This window comes from Asterias rubens, chromosome 5 (assembly GCF_902459465.1).
Source record: "Asterias rubens chromosome 5, eAstRub1.3, whole genome shotgun sequence".
In the NCBI taxonomy this organism is placed as follows: Eukaryota; Metazoa; Echinodermata; class Asteroidea; order Forcipulatida; family Asteriidae; genus Asterias; species Asterias rubens.
Window position 1 is genome coordinate 816,544 of NC_047066.1, and position 21,549 is coordinate 838,092.

Genomic DNA, 21,549 nt, shown 5'->3' on the forward strand with positions numbered 1-21,549 from the left:
GTTGATGGTATAAAACGTTGTGAGAAACAGCTCCCTCTGAAGTGCCATAGTTTTTGAGAAAGAAGTAATTTTCCACGAATTTGATTTAGAGACCTCAAGTTCTAAACTTGAGGTCTCGAAATCAACCATCTAAACGCACACAGCTTTGTGTGACAAGGTTTTTTTTCTTTCATTATTAACTTGCAACTTCGTTGACCGATTGAACTCAAATGTTCACATGTTTGTTATTTTAAGCCTATAGTATAAAACTCCCCTGAAGTACTGTAGTTTTTGAGAAGGAGGTAATTTCTCACTAAAATAATAAAAGGCTTCTAGCTAGAAGTCTTTTATTCCCATCTGTAAGCACAATAATTCGTCCAACAAGGGTGTTTTTCTTTCATCATTTTCTCGCAACTTCAATGACCAATTGAGCTCAAATTTTTACAGGCTTGTTATTTTATGCTTATGATGGGATACAACAAGTGAGAACACTGGTCTTTGACAATTACCAAACAAGTACAGTGCCTTTAATAACCACTATTGATGCTCTAAACCACTCCCCTCTAACAATCTGACACAAGAACCTGAAAGACAACTTGAATGATTCCTTTTAACTCGGGAACAAGTTTTATTGTACTGTGTGACAGCAGTCCTTTTGTACATAAGTTTGCTACATTGGGTTCCGTCTAGTAATAAATCGTCTGCTTATAATACAAGGTGAGCGAATCTTCTTATAATTTTATTAAAGAGAATGCTAATATTTAACACAGACAGCTAAGTTCTAGATGTTACTACTGCAAAACAATCATCATTTTTTTAGTCTACTTGTCACAGATAACTGACAACAAACAAACTTCACAACATCCACCAGCCCAACTTTTACCCAAATATTTTTGTTTACAAAATAGAAAATAAATGAGAGGACTCGACTAGGTGGATGGTGTGAATTGCTGAATTAACAAGAGCAAGTAATTTTAATTTTAAATTAACTATTCAGGGCTTTCTTTTACATTATATACGAATAAATCTTAGGGGGGTAGGGTTAGTAAAGTATGTGGCATTCGAACCTGCGCCTCCTAAATTGCTATCATTGTGCTCTACCAACTGCAATTTCTTTTGAAATCAACTGAACAAACTATGATGTATATCATAATGTGTTTCAACTACAAAGGCAATTTGAACTTGAAAGAATCCCCTCATCTCTGGTGTTTTACCATCCTCATTAGGCCAAGTAAAAAAAAAAAGAGTTTGTCGTCTGGGTTTAATCAAAAAGAGAAGTATGATGAGGGCCTTTTTAGGTACATTATTCAATTTCGCCACTGGTAGTTTTTTTTATTCAAAATGGCCAGCAACCTTTTAGTCCAAATTACTGACAGCTTTTTTTTTAGTTTTTCTTCCAAATTCTAGCGGAAATATCCATACAAAACATTATTTAACCTGAATTTCTACTGCATAAATGACAAAAGTTACATTCATTTTCGGAAAAAAACTATAATTATTAACAACTGTTAAAAAATATGTAGCTTCAAAAAAAGGGATGCGGGTGAGGATGATCATCTTGATTTTTGTTTTACTTGGTTTTATTTAATCTTGTAGTTTAATGGAATCAACAACTGTATTGAAGACTAGATACAGTTAGTTTTTATTCTGCAGGATAACCAGTATGAAAAAGTCATACTGAAGCTGGTCAGTCACTTAAAACTACAGACACCAAATCAAATGTCTAGCAAATACCCCAAAACAAATTTTTGCCTCATTGCTAAATTTACATTCTGTTTCAGAATACACAAATTTATTATTTGCCGACAACTTGCGACATCGATTAGAATAAAACATATAAATTTTGAGGGGGGAACAAACTTTTACCTATACTCTAAATAAGTCTTTAAATGATAACCAGACAAAGATCACAGACAGAAACTGGCCGATCAAATCAAGTGCATACGACATGCTGACAATGTGAGGCACAACACACAGGAATCTAAACGCCATGCAAATTTCTATTCAGTAAGTATATGAACAATGTACACAAATATCCACAACATAGCCCAACAGAAATCCTTTGTTTGCAGAAAGTTTGAAAACTTGAATAACATTAATGGTTACCAGTTAAGCTACCGTACATACTGGTACCTTGCAAAAACAAACATTACACCACTACTGCTCATGGTTTCAATGAGTAACTGACACATAACATCTTAGAAAAAAAAGGTGAAATATCTTTTTTCCAATTTCATAAAGCTGTCCAGCATTATGCTAAGCGAAGAGAAATCTCGCTTAGCAGACACAGGTTACCAGGCACAATGTCATGTGAGTTACAATGGATGTGACTGGGTTACCTACTATTTCTTAATTGGGTTTATGCATCTCAATAAGCAGAATTTCTACAGGACAGCTTTTCAAAATTAGCCCCCTGTCTGCCGTCAAGCTTTCAGGCACTAAACAAGTTCCAACAAATTATTTATCATTTTTACTGGTATAATTTATGGATGAGCAATGAACAAGTCTAGGTATTATTAATTTTCTGGACCCTCTTTCTTAGCAGCCTCTTCACGAGGTTTCCCACTTCCAAAGATGCTGCTACGTTGAATGTCGCTTGCCAACTGGTTTACGGGATCTTTGACGGAGCGTTTTGCTAGATTCAGTCTCGGCCTTCTAGCCAAGTCCTCTGCAATATCAAGAGAAAGAGGTTAATGGCATGAGACAAAGTGACAGATATCGAAGAGTTTGATTGAGTCACTAGGCCACAGTTTAAAGGGTCTAGGTACTTTTTGTAGGACAAAAAGCACAATGTCCACAGATTTACTTTAAACTTACACAGTTTGAAGATAGTGATGGTAGAAAGCTTCCCTGTAAACAATTACTTGCTGAGGTGCTGTAGTTTTTTAGAAATGAGTAAAACAATGTCATGAAAATAATTTTCGTCTCAGTGATCACGAGATGAAAATTATTTCAGCATGTAAAATTTAATTTTCATGACATTGTTTTACTCATTTCTAAAAAACTACAGCACCTCAGCAACTTATATTTTAAGGTACGCTTTCTACTATCAATAGCCTGCTTTCGCAAGACCACGGTAGGGACACAGGACGGTAAAAAATTCTAAGCGTGTTTTATTTTCCCCAGGGAAGATGAGGCTACAATAACAACGTGTGCCTTATGGAGGAAAACTCCATGGCCTTACCGTCCCAATCGAAAGATGGAGGACGCTGCATGTTATGCATGGAGATGCAATACAAGTACACGTGAATAGAGGGTATTCTAGACATGCTTGGTTGGTTGCGCCCATGTGAGAAAGAAGGTACATGTACAACACGTACATTAATGCTTAGTGGCCTCATCTTTGGGGGAAAAATACGCTATAAGGGATTACTGATTGTATATAATAGAGATCAGTGTAAGGGAGCAGGAGAAATCGATCGATGCATGCGCCAAACTGAAGTAGTCTCCGTCGTGTAGAGATTGGGAACGCTATTTTGATGAAACAATGTCCGGTCTGTACGACAACGGAGTGATGTCGTTTGTACACGTTGTATGGTTGGTGAGGGAGCCTTGTGATAGACTTGATTTAAGCCCCGTTTTCGTGTGAGAAGTCCCTAGTCATATATCCGAAGTCAAAATGTAGCGATTGTGGTCCCGAGAATGGCCAGTCAAGGGTTGGGGGATGCAAGCCTCGTAAAAGTTGTCTGATGTTTAGGTGATGCATGGTTCCTCCATGTGTGATGTGACTGGATAAAAAAGGACCCTCATGGGAATGGACCTTGAGTCAATTTTACGTCACCCGGGTCCACAACTTTAAGGACGGGAGCACCGGAGCATGAGCATACGGACTACAGTGTTATACTCTCTCCCGTCCTGTGTCCCTACCGTGTTCTTGCGAAAGCACACTATTCTCTTCAAACGGTGTAAGTTTAATGTAAATCTGTGGACATTGTGTTTTGTGTTACAAAAAGTACACAAATCCTTTAAATCTGTCGCGAAAAAAAAAACAACTGCACTGTGATTAAATTATTAACTGCTCAGCATTTTACCAAAGAATTAGTTTGGTGAAGCCGTGCCGAGTCCTAAGTCGGGTCAGAGTAGGGTTTCTCTAAAGGAGCTTTAAAGGGTTTTGTATCTTTCGTAGATCAAGTTTTTGGCCATGACATGACATGACTGTGAATGAAGATGTACATGTACATGTATGTAACATAATTTACCTGAAAATCACAGCGCAATGCTTTCAGGAGAGTCACGTAAATCCATTGACAAGCTAAAATACTTTTGTGAAATTGTTTTACAAAACTACAGCGCTTAAAGCCATTGGACCAGAGATGCCAACATTGATTTTTAAAAAAGAGTAGCATCTCCCAAATGTTTAGGGCGAGCGCAGCTTGGGCTCCCTATACCGATCTTTCTATTACTCTCTACAATGCTAATTAGCTCATTTTCAGGCATTGTTGTGAAATAACAATTACCTGTATGCATCAACAGAACAGCTACAAATGTTTATAGTGGCCAGTGAAAAAAAAATTGAAAAAACCCTGATTTCCCTCATCTTCTGACTATGTTTCAAAAATAAATGTGTCATAAAAAAAGGTGGCCTTACTTAAATGTAACATAAAAAAAGGTGGTCTTCCTTAAATGTTTTTGTTTTAATGATCAGAAACGCCACAACAAGCTATTGGGAGAGAGAAAAAAAAAAAAAAAAAAAACGTGTCCGGATTTTGGGCAAAAAATACGTGTCCGTATTTTGGGCATTGTCTGGACATCGACGCTACAATTACTGGTAGGAAAACATGGAAACTGTCTACCTTAGACCTCACAGGCCACTCAGTTGAAGGTATTTTTGTTCAGATGGTCTCCTTTTTTTGTCGCCATTATTTCGTACTTTTTTTGCCAAGCTTCGATGAAGTACATGTACAGCCAGCGTGGGCACAATAATAGTGGATACATGAGGAATGAGGTTACTGTGACACGTTAGCTCACACACAACCTCATTCCCCACGCACGTGTGCACTATTCCCCATCGTGTAATAGAGATCAATGGGTACGATCTTGCAGAAATGCACTAGCGTAAAAAATGCACACTCAGCCGGCCAGCCAGCGGGGGAGGGCACGCAACAATCATTATGTCGAGTACATTGTTCGAGTGAATTCGCCGCTATTATTCAACACTGCGTTCTAAAATTAAAAGTGTTTATTTCTTTTCTGTTACAATTGTTTTGATATTTTTCTTAATTTTTATTTCCACTTAATAGTTCATTAGTTGTTTGCATGTATTGTACGATGTAATAAAATTATATTGGGCGGCTTGTTTAGCGTGTTTTATTGAGTATTATCGTAGCGTCGTAGTCACGGCTCGAAATCGTATTTGCTACGCCCAAATCGTGTATGTTGGTATCTCTGTTGGACCCTTTCGGTAAACAGTGTTGTCCAAGGCCCACACTTTGTGTACCACAACTTCTATATCAAATAACAAACCTGTGAAAATTTAGGCTCAATCGGTCATCGGAGTCGGGAGAAAACAACGGAAAAACCCACCCTTGTTTCCGCGCGTTTCGCCGTGTCATGACATGTGTTTCAAATAAATCCGTAATTCTCGTTAACGAGAATTTATATTGTTTTGCTGTTTTCTCAAAAAGTAAAGCATTTCATGGAGTAATATTTCAAGAGAAGTCTTTCACCATTGCCTTCTGTAAACCCTGTAAGTTATTTGTAAATCTGTGAACTTAAAATTTTTGTTCTGTTCAGAAAGTGTCCAATGAAGCGCACACTCATAATTTTTCGAGGACAATTTGAAAGGGTCCAATGGCTTTAAGCAAGTCACATTTTTAGGAAATCTTTCTATTATCATTATCTTTCAACCGTGTCAGTTTAATGTAAATCTGTGGACGTTTGTGTTTTGTGTATAACAATAAGTACCAAAACCTTTTAAAATCTGGAGGATGACCTGCCAAATTCCTTCTGGAAAATGTTTCAGACTTTTGATCAAGAATCAGAAATGAGTGGACCAAGAAACTTGCCTGCATCGGGTTCCTTGAAATCATCTGGCCTGCCAGTCCTTTCTCTTTCATAGCCCCCTCTATCTCTGTTGCCAGCCCCTCCACGTCCCCCTCTTGATCCCCTGTAGTCATCTCTACCTCCTCTGTAGTCCTCACCACCACGTGGGGCTCCCCTATCTCCACCCCGTCTATAGTCGCCTCCAAAACCACCTGAAAGTGAAGGTAACAGAATGTCAAAGTTGACAGTTTGCCAAAGGTTTTCAGAAACAAATTAAAGTTGTAAAACTAAGTCACCAGAGAGCCCTGTCAAGAATGATGTCATCATTTATATTATTTGAATAGCCTAAGGCCGTATCCGAATTGGCGGCTACAGCTGTTGCTAAGGACGTCATAATCCACGGCCTAAAGGCTCAGTTTACTATTTCATCCTTTTATTGGATGCGGACCTAAATTAATATTTAACTATGCTCACCTCCGTGAAGAGTTAAAAAAATGACATTTCTGACGTAATTTGTTCAAAGATTACAAAGTTTTCTTTCACGTAGAGTCAATCACGATCAAAAGAAAAAGCAAATCGCTATCTTTAAAATAGATCCAGTTATTTTTATGAATGAACCGAGTGACACTGTCTAAAACTAATATCAATCTGCCAATCAAAAACTATTCGAATATCCGGTTAATTTTGGATAGTTGGCCAGCGGTATCCGAATACCAAAATTTCACTATTCGCCCAGCACTACAGAAAAACGTACAATTTAATTTAATTTAATTTTGAAAAGCTGCTCTTGTCAAAAGGAATTACTGCAACAATGGAAATTGGCACTTTTCACCACTAAGCACATACCGCGACAACAATACTCGATCGATTGTTACAAACAAGGTGCCAAAATCACCGTAATTAAAGTGTCCGTCTCCTGGTATTTTCATTTTTAGAATACGAGTAACAATTTTAAAATTATAGGTGCTTTTACAACAGCTGCGTTACTTTTTTTGCTGTCTCTACATCAACATGTAGTTCAAGGAGCATGCACAATGAACACTAAATGTTGAAAGCCCTAACACTAAGCTGCAATGCAGCACAGGTAACAAGTTCATTGTCTATGCTCAACACTAAACAGACTCTATACACTTTGTATTTATCCACAGTTTGTCATGATGGCCACCAACCGTATGGACACCATTACAGTACAAGCGACTACTAAAGAGGATCTAGACTGCTCAATATGTCTTAAACGTTTAAAAAAGCCCAAAATTCTGGACTGTTTGCATAGTTTCTGTGCAGTATGTCTGCAACTGTACTGTGAGGAGAACAATGGGTTAAATGACGGCAAGGTACAATGCCCTCAATGCAGACAGGTTACTGTGCTGAAGGGGAGTGGTGTGAATGGACTTCCAGATGCATTGGAGTTGAGTGCCCAGGTAGAGGAGGTTACAATGCAGGAACAGCTACTCCTTGTAGGTCAAGGGTCACAAATAGCATGTCAAGCTTGTGATGATGAGCACCATTCCACTGCATGGTGTACAGACTGTGGAAATTTTATTTGCATGGAATGTCAGCGAGCACATGAAAAAATGGCCATAATGAAGTCTCACCAAATATACACGCTGCATCAGCTACAATCAGAGGAAATTCAGTACAGGAGCAAACTCCGAGATTTTACACCTAAATGCCAGACACACACACAGCAAACTCTAAGCCTTCATTGTAACACATGTCAGAAGTTTGTCTGTGTACTGTGCATTGTCCTAACATGCAACAATCAGACTCCAAAACACGCCCTCGTTGATTTGCATCAAGCTGCAGACTCGTGCAAACTAGAAGTTGATCAATTAATTGCAGAATGTGAGAAGTGCAAGGAGAAGCTGCAGGCAGACCTAGATGACATTAAACAAACCAAAAGGAAACAACAATCTCAACTTGATAAGTCAAAAAACAAGATATCTAAAGATATACAATTAGAGATAGCTAAACTGAAGAACTACGAAGCTAAACAAATAGAAAAACTGGACAAGAGTTACAAAGATGAAGTCGACAGACTGAAACTATCTCAAGAAACATGTGAGGTTGAAGTTTCTCACACAGAGAAGCAGTTACACTTGGTGAAGCAAAGGATGGCTCACTCAACTAGCTTTGAGGTGGTCAATCTTAAACACAAACTCCTCCAAAACCTCCAGATGTTGAAAGGAAAAATGCCTCAGCGTAAACCAGATGGAGAAAACAACAAAATATCCGTTGTGGGTTCGGCAGATGAGAAAGTTATGCAACCAGTGAAGACGAAAGTGCCTCAACATAAACCACATGTAGAAACTGACAAAACATCCGTTGTGGAATCTGTAGAGAAGCAAGTTGCGCAACCAGTGAAGACGCCAGTTAAGAGTCAGATATTTAGGTCAGCAAGCCTACAGCCAGCAGCTGCTTCATCAACAGAACCCTCACAGCAGTGGAACCTTCAGGCCCAGATCCTATACAAACCAAGCTATGAATTCTATGACGTTGCAGCTTTGTCTAATAGTGTAGTAGTCCTAGCCGACATTAACCACAGAGGGTTTACTATAAAAGATGCAAAGCCTCAATCCTGTGTTCCTCATAACCGATTGGAGATCAAAGATTTGTCTATTTGTCCACGTCACCTCTCCGTGGATGAACATGACAAGATATACATACTTGATGATTTCGGCGTCAAGGTCTTCAGTAAGAACGGCAAGCTCCTTAGTCAGTTCTCAGCAATTACATACAATGGGAAAAAACCATCGTGTCTGGCCGTCGGAGGCGATCTCATTGCAGTGGGTTACAATCATTGCGGAAAACTATCTTTATACAACAAAGATACAACGCTCATCAAAACAATATATGCTCCAATGATAAATGAATATTTGACAATCCACAAGAACACTTTTATCTACACAAGCTGGGTGAATAAAAAACTTCTCTCAGTGGACTACTATGGTGATCTTGTATACTCAGTAGATATTGGTGATGACAGCTCCCCTAACGGTGTGTGTTGTCACAGTGATGGCACGGTCTACGTTGCGGTATGGAAAGGACAAGCCGGTGGAATTCAGCAGTACAGCCCTGATGGCCAATACATTGGATACATCAATAAAGAATGCTCATATCCACGAGGTATTACATTAACACAATGTGGTGACATGATTGTTGCAGAAAGCATGTCGGCATTTCAGTTGAAACCAAAGAAAAAGTAGCACAATTCCTAAAAGTTAAACCAGACAATTCAATATGGAGAGGTTTGCAATAACTCCATGTAATGACTATCTCTAAAAGAGTTGGGGTGGCTGAAAAGAACCGTTAACCGTTGGTTTCAACTTGACGTTTCGATCAGTATGCTCTGATCATCTTCTGCTTTCTGCTTTCTCCACAAGACGATCCGAGCATACTGAATGAAACGTCGAGTTGAAATCAACGGTTCTGTTCAGAACCACCCCAACTCATTTAGAGATGCAAACCTTTCCATATCGTATTTCCACCATGCCAAGTTTCAAATCCTACTCAGCAAAATTCAGTGTTCTGTGGATAATTTTGAAAATAACTAAAAATTAAAATTTATAAGCAGTGGTGGAAAATCCGTGTTAAAAGTTGGGAGATGGTTCTGAAGTTTTGGTAAACAAGTGCAGGCCTTGAACCCCGCTCTTAAAGGGGCACAGCAATTTTCCTCTAGTAAGAAGGGCCACTCTTTGTTGAGGAAAATTATAAATTTGTTGTGAGCTTTACAAAGGGCACCACAGCAAAGTACAGGGCACCACAGCAACTGCTGTGTGTGCCGTTGGTTATTTCCAGGCTTGCAAGTGTGAAATAATAACATGCTTATCATTTTTATTTGTCAAAGCAGACTAATGTTTGTAAGGTAAAGGGGGCGGATGTGCGATCAAAATAGTGCACAGAGCAAACTGTAACATACATGTAACAGAATTGCGACTGCTTGCAGGGGGCCAGGGATTGGTTTTGAAACAATGCCCTCTTTTGCTTTCTGAGAGTTAAGAGGACAATTTAAGAAAACATGTATATATCTTCACTTCTATTCTTAAAAATCTGTAAAGTTTGTTATTTCTATAATGCTGGTAAAAATCTCATTGCTTCTTACAAAGTTCTTTTTACCAAGTTTTTAAAGACGGACATCTTTCGATTGTTTGCTATTTATTATTTAATTTCCCAGTATTTAAAGGAAGCACTAGCATGCACCTGCTAGCATATGTTTTATTTATTTATTGTTTTATAAATACTGAAACTATAAAATTTATTGCAAAAGGTTAAAAAAGCAGGGGAAAAAATGGGTGTCAAAAATTATTAAAATACAAATGATAAAGGCCAAAACAAAATATATATAATAATAATAGTAATAGGTATTTGTAATGCGCCAAATCAATCTAAACGGATGTTCAAGGCACAGCAGAGACAATGTAAATAAAACAATAATGTACATATCCAGTTAATATAATTGTAGACTTGGTGTTCAAGTGCTTGATTTAACATTTTGGACGTGTGTATTTAACCCAAATTAGTATATAATTGTATGTACCTTATTCTTGTTGCACTTCCAAAAAGATGTGACCAGCCTTGTACATTTTATGGCATTTCTAGGCAAGAAAGATACGACATAGCTCAAGATATTTCTTTCTTTTTGTTTTTTGGAATGTGCCATTCAATTTAGATTGCCAGACAACAGATGTCAAATCCAGAATTTGCTAGTAGTAGGGATTTTTTATAGAAGTGTTCTTTTTGGGACTAGCAACTTATTTTGACATATCCAAAAATAAATTGACCAATGGAAGCTTGCAGAACCTCACATTATAGGGTTAGTGCACAAATTATAAATACTAGAAAATACTTAAATTTTGTATGATTATTGCAATTGTGTGTTACCAAGTTGTTCTTTGCTCTGTTATGAACAGACATTGACCCAATTTCATGGGAGCTGCTTACCTTAAGCAAAGAATCAACAGTTGCGAAAGCAAGGAACTCTGTGCTTATGTTAAGCAAATTTCATAAGTTATCATGGAACTTTTGCTTGTGCGCGTGTGTACTCCACGATACTAAGCATTCTTCGCTTACACAAATATCGCAGAAATTCAGCTTGTTCAGCTAAGCGGAAAATTCCCTGGTAAGCAGAGCCGTAATATTGGGCCAAGATGCAGTCGTACTATTGACTTGTTATTGTTTTATTGTAGGCCCCAAATAAGTTTTGCTTTTAGGTGAATTATTACAGCTTTTGCATAAATTGCCTTTTAACTAAGTGTTTCCAACTCTTGAATGAAATTGCCTGCTTTCTATTAGTACAAGTAGTACAACTGTAATTTTGTAAATAAGTCATTCTTAAATTGACAGCATCATCGTGCATTGAAGTATAGGAAGTACTTAGCAACACCCTTAGCAACAGTCATAGTCGTAGCCGCCAATTCAACAATATTTTATAAGCATGTATGTACAAATAATGGAACAATGTTTCGGGGATCTTTGTCATTTTATTGCAAGTCTAATGCTATATTTGTGTTTCTCCTGATTTATCACATCTGTAGTTGATAGAACTGTTCAGCGAAACAGTGTCATTTCTTTTATAAGTCTAATTTGGGGGTTGTAATTATCAGTGTCTTTTTGCATTTCCAAATGAATGACCATTAGAATATTTTGTAACAACATTTTGGGTTCCAACTATTAGCACCCACACAAGTCTGGAATTTCATCTTTGAGAGGGCAAGGTCACTTTTATTTCACAAAGGGCACTTCCATCTTAAAGTCTATGGGAAATAGTCCAGGGGCACCAAGGCCAAGGGCAATCAGGCCTAGAATTCATGGAGTCTAGGAAGGTGTACTTTTATTTAAAACAAAAATACATTTTGTCTGAAATATTCATCATAAAAACCATCCCGTATAGGACAACTTTTAAAGAAACTATTAGCGGTAAATTGCCATTTTTATTTGTGTTGCCCTACGTACTTTAGAGATGGGAGTTGCTGATGTAAGTGCAGCAGTTAACTTTGGTAGAAATACTGATTTACTTTTTAGTATATATTCTTGTTTGGGTTAAGGATTGGTTTTTGTAGTTAAATAGACCAGTGTGTTTGTTCTCAGTGAGAATGAGATCACCATCAAAATAACTGATTGTTTATAAACTGTATTAGTATAACGAAGTGTAATGGCACCTTAATCTGGAGGTCGTTGGTTCGAATCCCACTCTAGTCAATTTTTCTTTGTTCAACCCCAAAAATCAAAGTGTAATGGCCACGCCAAAATTGGTAAATTCACAGTCATAGTGAATATTTTTTACAGAGCCTTGATAAATGTAATTTGGATTTTACAATTCAATTTCACAGCAGGGTTAGAAATTCACACTGGTCCACTGGCCTGAAGCTAGAATCTGGTTTTGGAAAACAAATAATTGGTCCAGTTAAAATAAGGGAATCAATGTGTGGTGAAGAGGTTTTCAACTAGTGGTTTAATCCCAACGAGGCCTGGTTCTTGATAATTTTACTGAGACGAGGTAAATTATAAATAACCAGGCCTCAGCGGGTTTAAACCACTAGTTGAAAACCGATTCAACACACTTTGATTCCCATTCATAAATACCTTTTTCGGTCAAAAACATCATCACTTTTTAGTCAAAAAGTAAAATAAATGTAAAAATTATAATTGTAAAATGATTTCTTTCAACACAACACCCCTCCAGCTATGAAATGGTAAAGCCCTCCGTCGCCCTCGGGTAAACAACTCCTTATAAGGAAATGCTGTGCGCGTTGTGCGTATCGCGTGATGTGGCACAACTGTTTCAGCCATTGCTCTTGACCAATAGGAATGAAGAAACTGTCTAATTATAAGAACGAGTGCAAGGTTGCGTGTCACGCCCATGAATTAACACTTTTTACCGGTCATAAACAATAGTTTATACACACCCACGTGAGGCGCTCTCCACCAATAGGAATAGTGAAACTGTCTGAGGTATTTATGAATGTCGATTTACAATCCCTGCAGTCTTGTGAATTTGCCCCCAAAGACGAGCCCTGCACTGGGTTATTGATCTGATCAGAAATCACCTTAATTGATCAGCTTAGAGGGACATTACAGAACTGGTTTTGGTAACAAAACAGCTGCTGGCAGTGTAAGCACTTTATGTAATCCACCATATACATGTACATAAACTGACAAACCTGTAGAAGTTTGATATCGATCGCCCATCTTGTTTATGAGAAAACAGCCGGAAAAAAACGATTACACATTTTGCATGACATTGATGCAAACAAAAATATGAATAAAATGCACACTGAGCAAAAAACTCCAAATGGAAAATTAGATTATTTATTTCTCATCAAATATGACATTTCAGACAGAAATATTTCTAGCCTTCGAGAAAGACTCTGCTAGGGTCGAAACGTCAGGCCATTAACTATTTTTTGCAGAAATATTTCTAGGGATGTTTTCTACTATCATCATTATTAGACCGTGTAAGTTTTATGTAAATCTGTGATCTTCACAATTTTTTTCTTCTTATCAATTCTGTAATGTTCCTTTAAAGTAGAAAGTGATTCCCTCATTCTTAAGGACTATCAGTAAAGGTCACCTCTAATAAAAATTTATGACCTGTAGCAGAAACGCTGTTAATGAAGCCCATTGTGGTTTGATTTTCACACTGCCGTATTATCCAATTTCTGTTTAATAGTAGAACACTAGGACTCTTGTTAAAATAAATGCGAGATATTTACTCTAGAGTGACGTCCTTGTTTGATACTTTTTATATTCCACTGACAGATGTATGTTCAAATGTTTTGTCTTCTTTATGGAGATTGCTCTATTAGATAATGATCTAATTACTCCCAACATCCAAGAAGCAGCATAGTAATACCGCACAAATAACTATTGCCTATTTTGATTGCCGCAACTCAAATAAGCATTAATATGAGCGAACTTGTACATAAAACCCCTAACAAAACAACAAGTGTTTGTTCATTTGTTTTTCGAGACACCAAACCCAATAAAAATTTCACAGTTTGGTGCGGTTATTGAAAACAAGAGGGTTGGAATGGCAGTAGTCCTCCTTTATTACATTGATGCACTTTCCATTGAAGCTCAAGGCTAGGCCCAATTTCATAGAGTTGCTTAAGCAGAAAAAGTAGATAAGCACAAAAGAAATATGCTTACCAGAATATGGTTACCAGCCGAAATATTATTTCTCGTGTAGTCTGTGACTAGTATATTGCTAATTTTGTTGGGGTAAGCAACATTTTCTGCTTATAAGCAGCTCTATGAATTTGGGCCTTGGTCCGATGTAAATATTTTATTTAATTTTTGGCTAAATGCAAAACCCAAAAATGCTGAGCTGAAGTCTGTTATTATGTCTTTTTTATGGGCAAGTTCCATTCTTCCTATTGGTCCATCTGTTAAATTGCATCATACAATATTGTTGTTTTGAACTACTCTGTGCCACAGGGGTCGGTACTCGGCCCGCAGTGGTTTACGCTATACACTTTACCGATTCGTGACATCATCCTGAAATTTAATCTGAATTACCATGTGTACGCAGACGACACTCAGCTATACATCACGTTTAAATCTTCTCAAGAAAACGCCAATGCATCTATTGCAAGACTTGAGAAATGCATCCAAGAGATTCGACGTTGGACACAACAAAACTTCCTGAAGTTAAATGATGATAAGACAGAGTTCCTTCTATTTGGGTCACGTCAACAGTTAACTAAGGTTTCAGTGCCATACATCTCCATCGGTGATGCTCAGATAGCTCCTTCGCTGAAAGCTCGGAACTTAGGGGTTATTTTTTATTCATCAATGACACTTCAGCCACACATCAACAACGTTGTTCGTTTATCATCATATCACATCAGGAATATAGGTAAGATTCGCAAGTACTTGGACAAAAGTGCCACTGAAAAGGTCATTCACGCATTTGTTACTTCTCGTCTTGACAACGGCAATGCTCTTCTCTACAGTCTTCCTAACAACCAGATTTCCAGACTTCAACGGCTCCAAAATACTGCTGCCCGCATTGTGACACTGTCTAGAAAATCCTGTTCTATCACCCCCATTCTGAAACAACTACACTGGCTCCCTATCTCTCAACGAATCATCTTCAAGCTGATGCTCATTGTCCACAAAGCTCTTAATGGCAAGGCTCCCCACTATATTTCTGAACTGCTTCAAGTTTACACTCCATCAAGGAATCTTCGATCAAGTTCTATGCTTCTCCTCATTGAACCCACGTCTCGACACTCATGGGGTGACAGGTCTTTTTCTTCAGTCGCACCACGCATCTGGAACTCTCTACCACTTAATCTTCGATCTTGTCTTTGTACTGCAAAATTCAAGTCTCTTCTCAAAACTTATCTTATGTCACAGGTTTTCAATGACTAATTTTGTTGTGTCTGTTTTTCTTAGTGTTGTGTTTTGTGTTTGTTTTGTTTTTGGTTTTACTGCGCCTTGAACACCCAGCAGGGTGGATATGTGCGCATTACAAGTCTTATTATTATTATTATTATTATTATACATTCCAGTAACACTGAACTGGTACTCTTTCTTATAGCTGACATAGAGGGCGTAAACAGCAAACACAGACAACAGATGAGCTCAGCATTCTCTTAGTTCTGTTAAAGGGCTTCCCCATTGGCTAGATCCCCAGGTTCTTACCTTCTTCTCTGTAACCCCCTCTGGGTGGGCCGCCTCGACCTCTTTGACCACCTCTGAAACCTGAACAGAAAAATGTACCACAAAGCATAAACATCATCTAAAAACAGAATGTACAGGAATGATTCTTAACAATCTGAAAGCTCAATGATTGTAAAGTTCATTTTAGTACAAAATACCTTTAGAGAAATATTAATGTTTCCTTGAGGAAAATACTGAATGTTGAAGCGCTTTGAGCATTTCTGACTGACGGATGTAAGCGCCATTTCTGAAGCCACTATTATTACTATTATTATTTAGCAATTAAAGCCATTGGACCCTTTCGGTACAGAAAGAAAAACAAAAAGTTCACAGATTTACAAATAACTTACAGGGTTTACAGAAGGTAGTGGTAAAATACTTCTCTTGAAACATTATTCCATGAAATGCTTTACTTTTTGAGAAAACAGTAAAACAATATCAATTCTCGTGAACGAGAATTACGGATTTATTTTAAACACATGTCATGACACGGCAAAACGCGCGAAACAGGAGTGGGTTTTCCAGATATTTTCTCCCGACTCCGATGACCGATTAAGCCCAAATTTTCACAGGTTTGTTAAAAAAAAACAATCTAGAGATTGACACTACCATTGGTTATATTTTCACTAAACAGAAAACATAATTTATTTTCAAGCAAACACAAAAATAAGTCAAGATAATTACCTCCTCGTCCATCTTTCTTCTTTCCTTCAGCTACATTTACCCTGAGGTTTTTGCCTTCAAACAACTTGAAACAGAGAAAAACAATAACAAATTAGTTTTGCTTCCCAACAAAAACAGGTTCTCCCCATGCAAATTGTGTGCCAATATGTGCAAATTGTGTGCCAATATGCGCACATTGTGTGCCAATATGCGCAGATTGTGTGCCAATATGCGCAGATTGTGTACCAATATGCGCAGATTGTGTAATAATATGCGCCGATACGCGAAACTTTTATATCCCCCAAATAATCAAGAGGAAAACATTTAGAATGCTCCTGGTTGCACAGTAGAACGTTTGAAACCAAGATAACAACCAAGTAAAAAACATTCTAAAGACTGTGTTCCAATTCAGCATGTTTTGGCCAAACATAAAATTGTTGGTCCAGAATGCCCCACAGTTGTAAAAAAATCCAGGGGAGAACCAGCCATCGATTTCACCCAACTCTTCATAATTTTTGGATTAATCTTAGGACTTTGGACGAGTTCAGTTCCGTATGCAAATACATAGGACGCATCGAACCCATTCCAAGTTAGGACAGGTTACTCGTCCTAGCTCGCGATAGGATTAATCCTAGCGTTTTGTGAAATCAGCTGCAGGAATCCTATGGGTGATTCTGCTGTGACTCACAGTATAATGCCCACAAGGTCCAGTATAATGCCCACAAGGTCCAGTATAATGCCCACAAGGTCCAGTATAATGCCCACAAGGTCCAGTATAATGCCCACAAGGTCCAGTATAATGCCCACAAGGTCCAGTATAATGCCCACAAGGTCCAGTATAATGCCCACAAGGTCCAGTATAATGCCCAAAAGGTCCAGTATAATGCCCACAAGGTCCAGTATAATGCCCACAAGGTCCAGTATAATGCCCACAAGGTCCAGTATAATGCCCACAAGGTCCAGTATAATGCCCACAAGGTCCAGTATAATGCCCACAAGGTCCAGTATAATGCCCACAAGGTCCAGTATAATGCCCACAAGGTCCAGTATAATGCCCACAAGGTCCAGTATAATGCCCACAAGGTCCAGTATAATGGCCACAAGGTCCAGTATAATGGCCACAAGGTCCAGTATAATGGCCCACAAGGTCCAGTATAATGCCCACAAGGTCCAGTATAATGCCCACAAGGTCCAGTATAATGCCCACAAGGTCCAGTATAATGCCCACAAGGTCCAGTATAATGCCCACAAGGTCCAGTATAATGCCCACAAGGTCCAGTATAATGCCCACAAGGTCCAGAATAATGCCCACAAGGTCCAGTATAATGGCCACAAGGTCCAGTATAATGGCCATAAGGTCCAGTATAATGCCCACAAGGTCCAATACCTCATAATATGGATTTTCAGCAGCCACTGGACGGACCTCATTCCCAAATTATTTGCATCTTCCTCATCTTTGCCGAGTTTAAAGAAGAACTTCATAGGTTTCTTGTTCAGGGATGATAAACTGTATTTATGAACTTCTAGATTGTTATCTTCCTTTGCATTTTACTTGTTTCTAACGTGGTTCTGAGTGGTATAAGTTGGCGAGTACTGGAGTAATACAAATTTATAAGTTTAGTTTTATTTTGGGGTTGAACACATTTTTTATTATAAATAAATCAATATAAATAAACGGTAATGTATCAAACTTAGTACTTACAGCATTGTCCAACTCCAATGCCTCTCTAAGCGCATCTTGATCAGCGAATTCAACGTAACAAAAACCTGAAGAGAAAGAAACTTAAATTACCTAAAGAATCCTTACAAATCATAAATCTGAATTACCCATTGGGGAGTGCACTGTTCTAGTATTTCTTTGTGCGCCTTGGGTGCTATTATAGGCAGATTTGTGCGCTTTTTAAATCTTTATTCATAAATACCTAAGACAGTTTTGCTATTCCGTTTTGCTCATCTGCACTGGAATGAATGCACCACAAACTCACAACAAAGAGAAAGTTTATTTATAGATACTGATTTCAGGGGGAAAAATTCAGGAAAAGGAATTGGGAAACTGAATTTTTGGAAAACAGTCTGCGGCACCTAAATGTTACAATTGAGGTTGTTTTTAGACTTTGTGCATCTTTAGAAATATAAAACTACTGTTCTGGACACAATGTGGACCATTTCTTTCTCGAGGCTAAATGTCCACTTTGTTACAACACATGTATGAATATCCTAGTCACCTTTGAATATGTCCGTTTCCCTGTCACGAACTAGACGAATTCCTCGAATCTGGTCCTGCAAAATAAAAAACAAAACTTTGAGGTTTGGAATAACTGGAATAACCATAATTCAGTGATGATTCTAAAAGGAGGCAGTTTGTTCTCTATCATAGGGTCAGTCTGACTACTGTATCAACTATTTCGAGTGCTATTGGTAAAACTACAACTTTTTTGCCTCTTCGTAGCTGGTCGTCTTTATCTTTGTTCTGTTTTTTCCCTCTTCTTTCCTTCTCAGCGCCTTGTATCCTTTGGCAATTTGGCGCTTTATAAATACTGTTATTATTATTATTATTAAGGGATCCCTGGAGCCTTCCAGTTCTCTGATGCAAAGTCATAGTTTTAATCACTAACCAAGCAAAAGCAGCCAGTACTTGTTTTATAAAACACCCCATACTGTGGCCAGAAGAAGGGTATAATTTAATAAACCTCTTTGCACTTTCAGACACACAAAGTATACAGTAAAAAAAAAAAACGAAAGGCCACTAGTAATAAAAATTACTCCAACTGAAAAAAAAAAAAATCTATTTCATTTTTGACGCTATAATTTAACCTTCCTACAATTACTGAATGGCAGAAAACTGATCAAACTTTCATAGTCATCTTTCTTGAAACACATTTTTGGAAACTATTTTACTTGTCGCCCTTTCTCCGGTAAACTTTTGCTAGATACACAAAGAAATAAGATACTAGAGATGTTTAGGTACCGAGAAGAAGCTGCTGTATACACTGGCTGCTACAGGTATGGTTCACAAGTTGTTATGGGTATATTAGATTGGTTTCTACGGGTATAGTACACAGGTTGCTATGGGTATAGTAGATTGGTTGCTATGGGTTTAATACATTGGTTGCCATGGGTTGGACCATACCATTGGAAAATCTTATTGTCTATGGGAAACTTTTGAAGGGGCATCGAGACCTTGTGACCTCTGTGTCATTTGAGGCTTATAGTTTGGCCCTTGGACTACTGACAAAAAAATTAAAAGAGCAAATTACCGATAAAGTTGAAAAAATAGTATCCAAGTCCCCTTGGAGACAGTCTGACGGCAAGTTGCCTACGTAAGCTGTAAATGGTGGCTCAGTTGGTAAAGCTGTTGGTGCTCTACCGCCTCCACCATATCCGCCACCACCCCTGGAGTCATTGTCACGACCCCGGCCCCTGAAAACAATAAATCAATCAATTCAAAATGTGATGTTTAAAGTACAAGGTTAGTGTTTGTTATTGTTATGCAACCCTCCAACAGGTTGCTCCTGGAGACAGCGCAATATATATTCAAGAAAATTATTAATGTTGAATTTTTAATTATTATGTTTTATGTAAATCGCTTAAATTGGGTCCTTAATTGTTTTGTGCAGCCCACACAACTCGCTAGCCTTTATAAAGCATTCTGGCTACCACACAATGCAAGCTTATGTTGTTCATCATTAATTCATATTCATATTGTTTAAGAATAAACATGATGAACTAAGTAAGGTATATTATTGTAATAGGCCTAACACCCAAGAGCTCACACAACATCACCCTATCCTAAAGCAACTCCATTGGCTTCCAGTTGAGCAAAGGATAGTCTTCAAACTCGGTCTCCTGGTCTTCAAATCATCGCACAACATGGCGCCATCCTACATCTCAGATCTCATCACTCAGTATGCACCTTTCCGCAGTAACCTAAGATCAGCCGATCAACGTCTCCTCGTAGAACATATGGCAAAGAACACATGGGGAGCACGTGCTTTCTTGGTTACTGCGGGGAAGGTGTGGAATAGTCTTCCCTACCACATCAGGACTGCAAACACAACATCTTCTTTCAAAACTGTCCTCAAAACCCACCTCTTTGCAGTTAAACAATGACCTCATCTCTCTACAAACTTTTTCTGTTCCTTTCTTTTGAACTGTTTATTTTGTATCTCGAGCGAGCGCCATGAGCGCCTTTTTGTGGCGGATACCAGGGGCAACTTTCCGTATGGCGCTACCACTTTTTCACTCATTTTTACAAAAAGGGATATATCAATGAGGTAAATTAGATACTATATTATTTCATATCGAATGAAAAAGTGGTGGCGCCATGCGGAAACTTTTCCGATACCGGCGCTATATAAGACTCCATTATTATTATTATTATTATTATTATTATTATTATTATTATTATTATGGATAACTTTCCGTATGGCGCCACCACTTTTTCACTAATTTTTACAAAAAGGGATATATCAATCAGGTAAATTAGATACTATATTATTTTATTTCGAATGAAAAAGTGGTGGCGCCATACGGAAACTTTTCCATTATTATTATTAACACATGGTTGATTTCGCACAATGGAATTGGTAGAAACTTGAAAGGCATTGTGGTAAGAAAAAAGGAACACCTTTTTCCTTTTGATCGTTGTGCAAAATCAACAAGAAAGTGTTTGCAATCAATCAATGGGATTCAACAAAATCAAATAAATTACTTTCTTTGTTTTAATTTTTGTGTAACAAAAAACAACAAAATAAATAGTGATCTTCTCAACCAAAGTCCAAAGTATGAAATTGAATGATCCAGCAAGACCAAGCAAGAGAGACACACACATGAAAATGAAGAGTGATGAAGTATGCTCAACTAAATGTTCTTGTCATAGAATGAGGTTACACATAAAGTAAAGCCCTGCTGGATGTAAACACTTCCCTTGATTCGACGAAACGTCGAATCAAAGCGGCGCCCTCCCGCGCCCACCTCTCAACGCACATGATAGTCTCTATCACATGAGGCATGGTACAGTCACACACACAGCTTGTTTCGATCGTACACGTATTTTCAACTCACTTTACTCAACATTTTCACCAATAATTTAACCAAATACATCACATTTTGCATACTGACACATTATAAAAAGTATTGATTGATTTCAAATATTTTAAAAAGTGAGAAATATGTTTTGCTTACCTAGAATAACCAGCACCTCCTGAAAAAGATTGGTAGTTGTCAGCATACCCCGACATCTTGAAGTCGAGAAGAAGA

At 38.0% G+C, this 21,549-nt stretch overlaps 1 protein-coding gene across 1 annotated transcript; it reads right to left on the reverse strand.

Moving 5' to 3' along the window:
• Positions 1–583: 583 nt before the first annotated feature.
• Positions 584–21,547, reverse strand: LOC117290012 (eukaryotic translation initiation factor 4H-like). Its single transcript, XM_033771233.1, has 8 exons — positions 21,475–21,547; positions 19,548–19,710; positions 18,516–18,570; positions 17,993–18,057; positions 16,312–16,375; positions 15,610–15,669; positions 5,985–6,173; positions 584–2,647 (listed from the first exon to the last, which is right to left on the reverse strand). The coding sequence occupies exons 1-8, from the start codon at positions 21,528–21,530 to the stop codon at positions 2,496–2,498; spliced, it is 804 nt and encodes a 267-aa protein (XP_033627124.1). The 5' UTR covers positions 21,531–21,547; the 3' UTR covers positions 584–2,495.
• Positions 21,548–21,549: the final 2 nt, after the last annotated feature.

Excerpts from the sequence above, each read along its gene's own strand:
- LOC117290012 (XM_033771233.1), bottom strand. The coding sequence starts at position 21,530 with ATGTCGGGGTATGCTGACAACTACCAATCTTTTTCAGGAGGTGCTGGT. Across the intron at positions 16,376-17,992 it reads CATTGGAGTTGGACAATGCT|TTGTTTGAAGGCAAAAACCT; the intron begins GTAAGTACTAAG and ends CTCTGTTTCAAG. Across the intron at positions 15,670-16,311 it reads GAAGAAAGATGGACGAGGAG|GTTTCAGAGGTGGTCAAAGA; the intron begins GTAATTATCTTG and ends TTTTCTGTTCAG.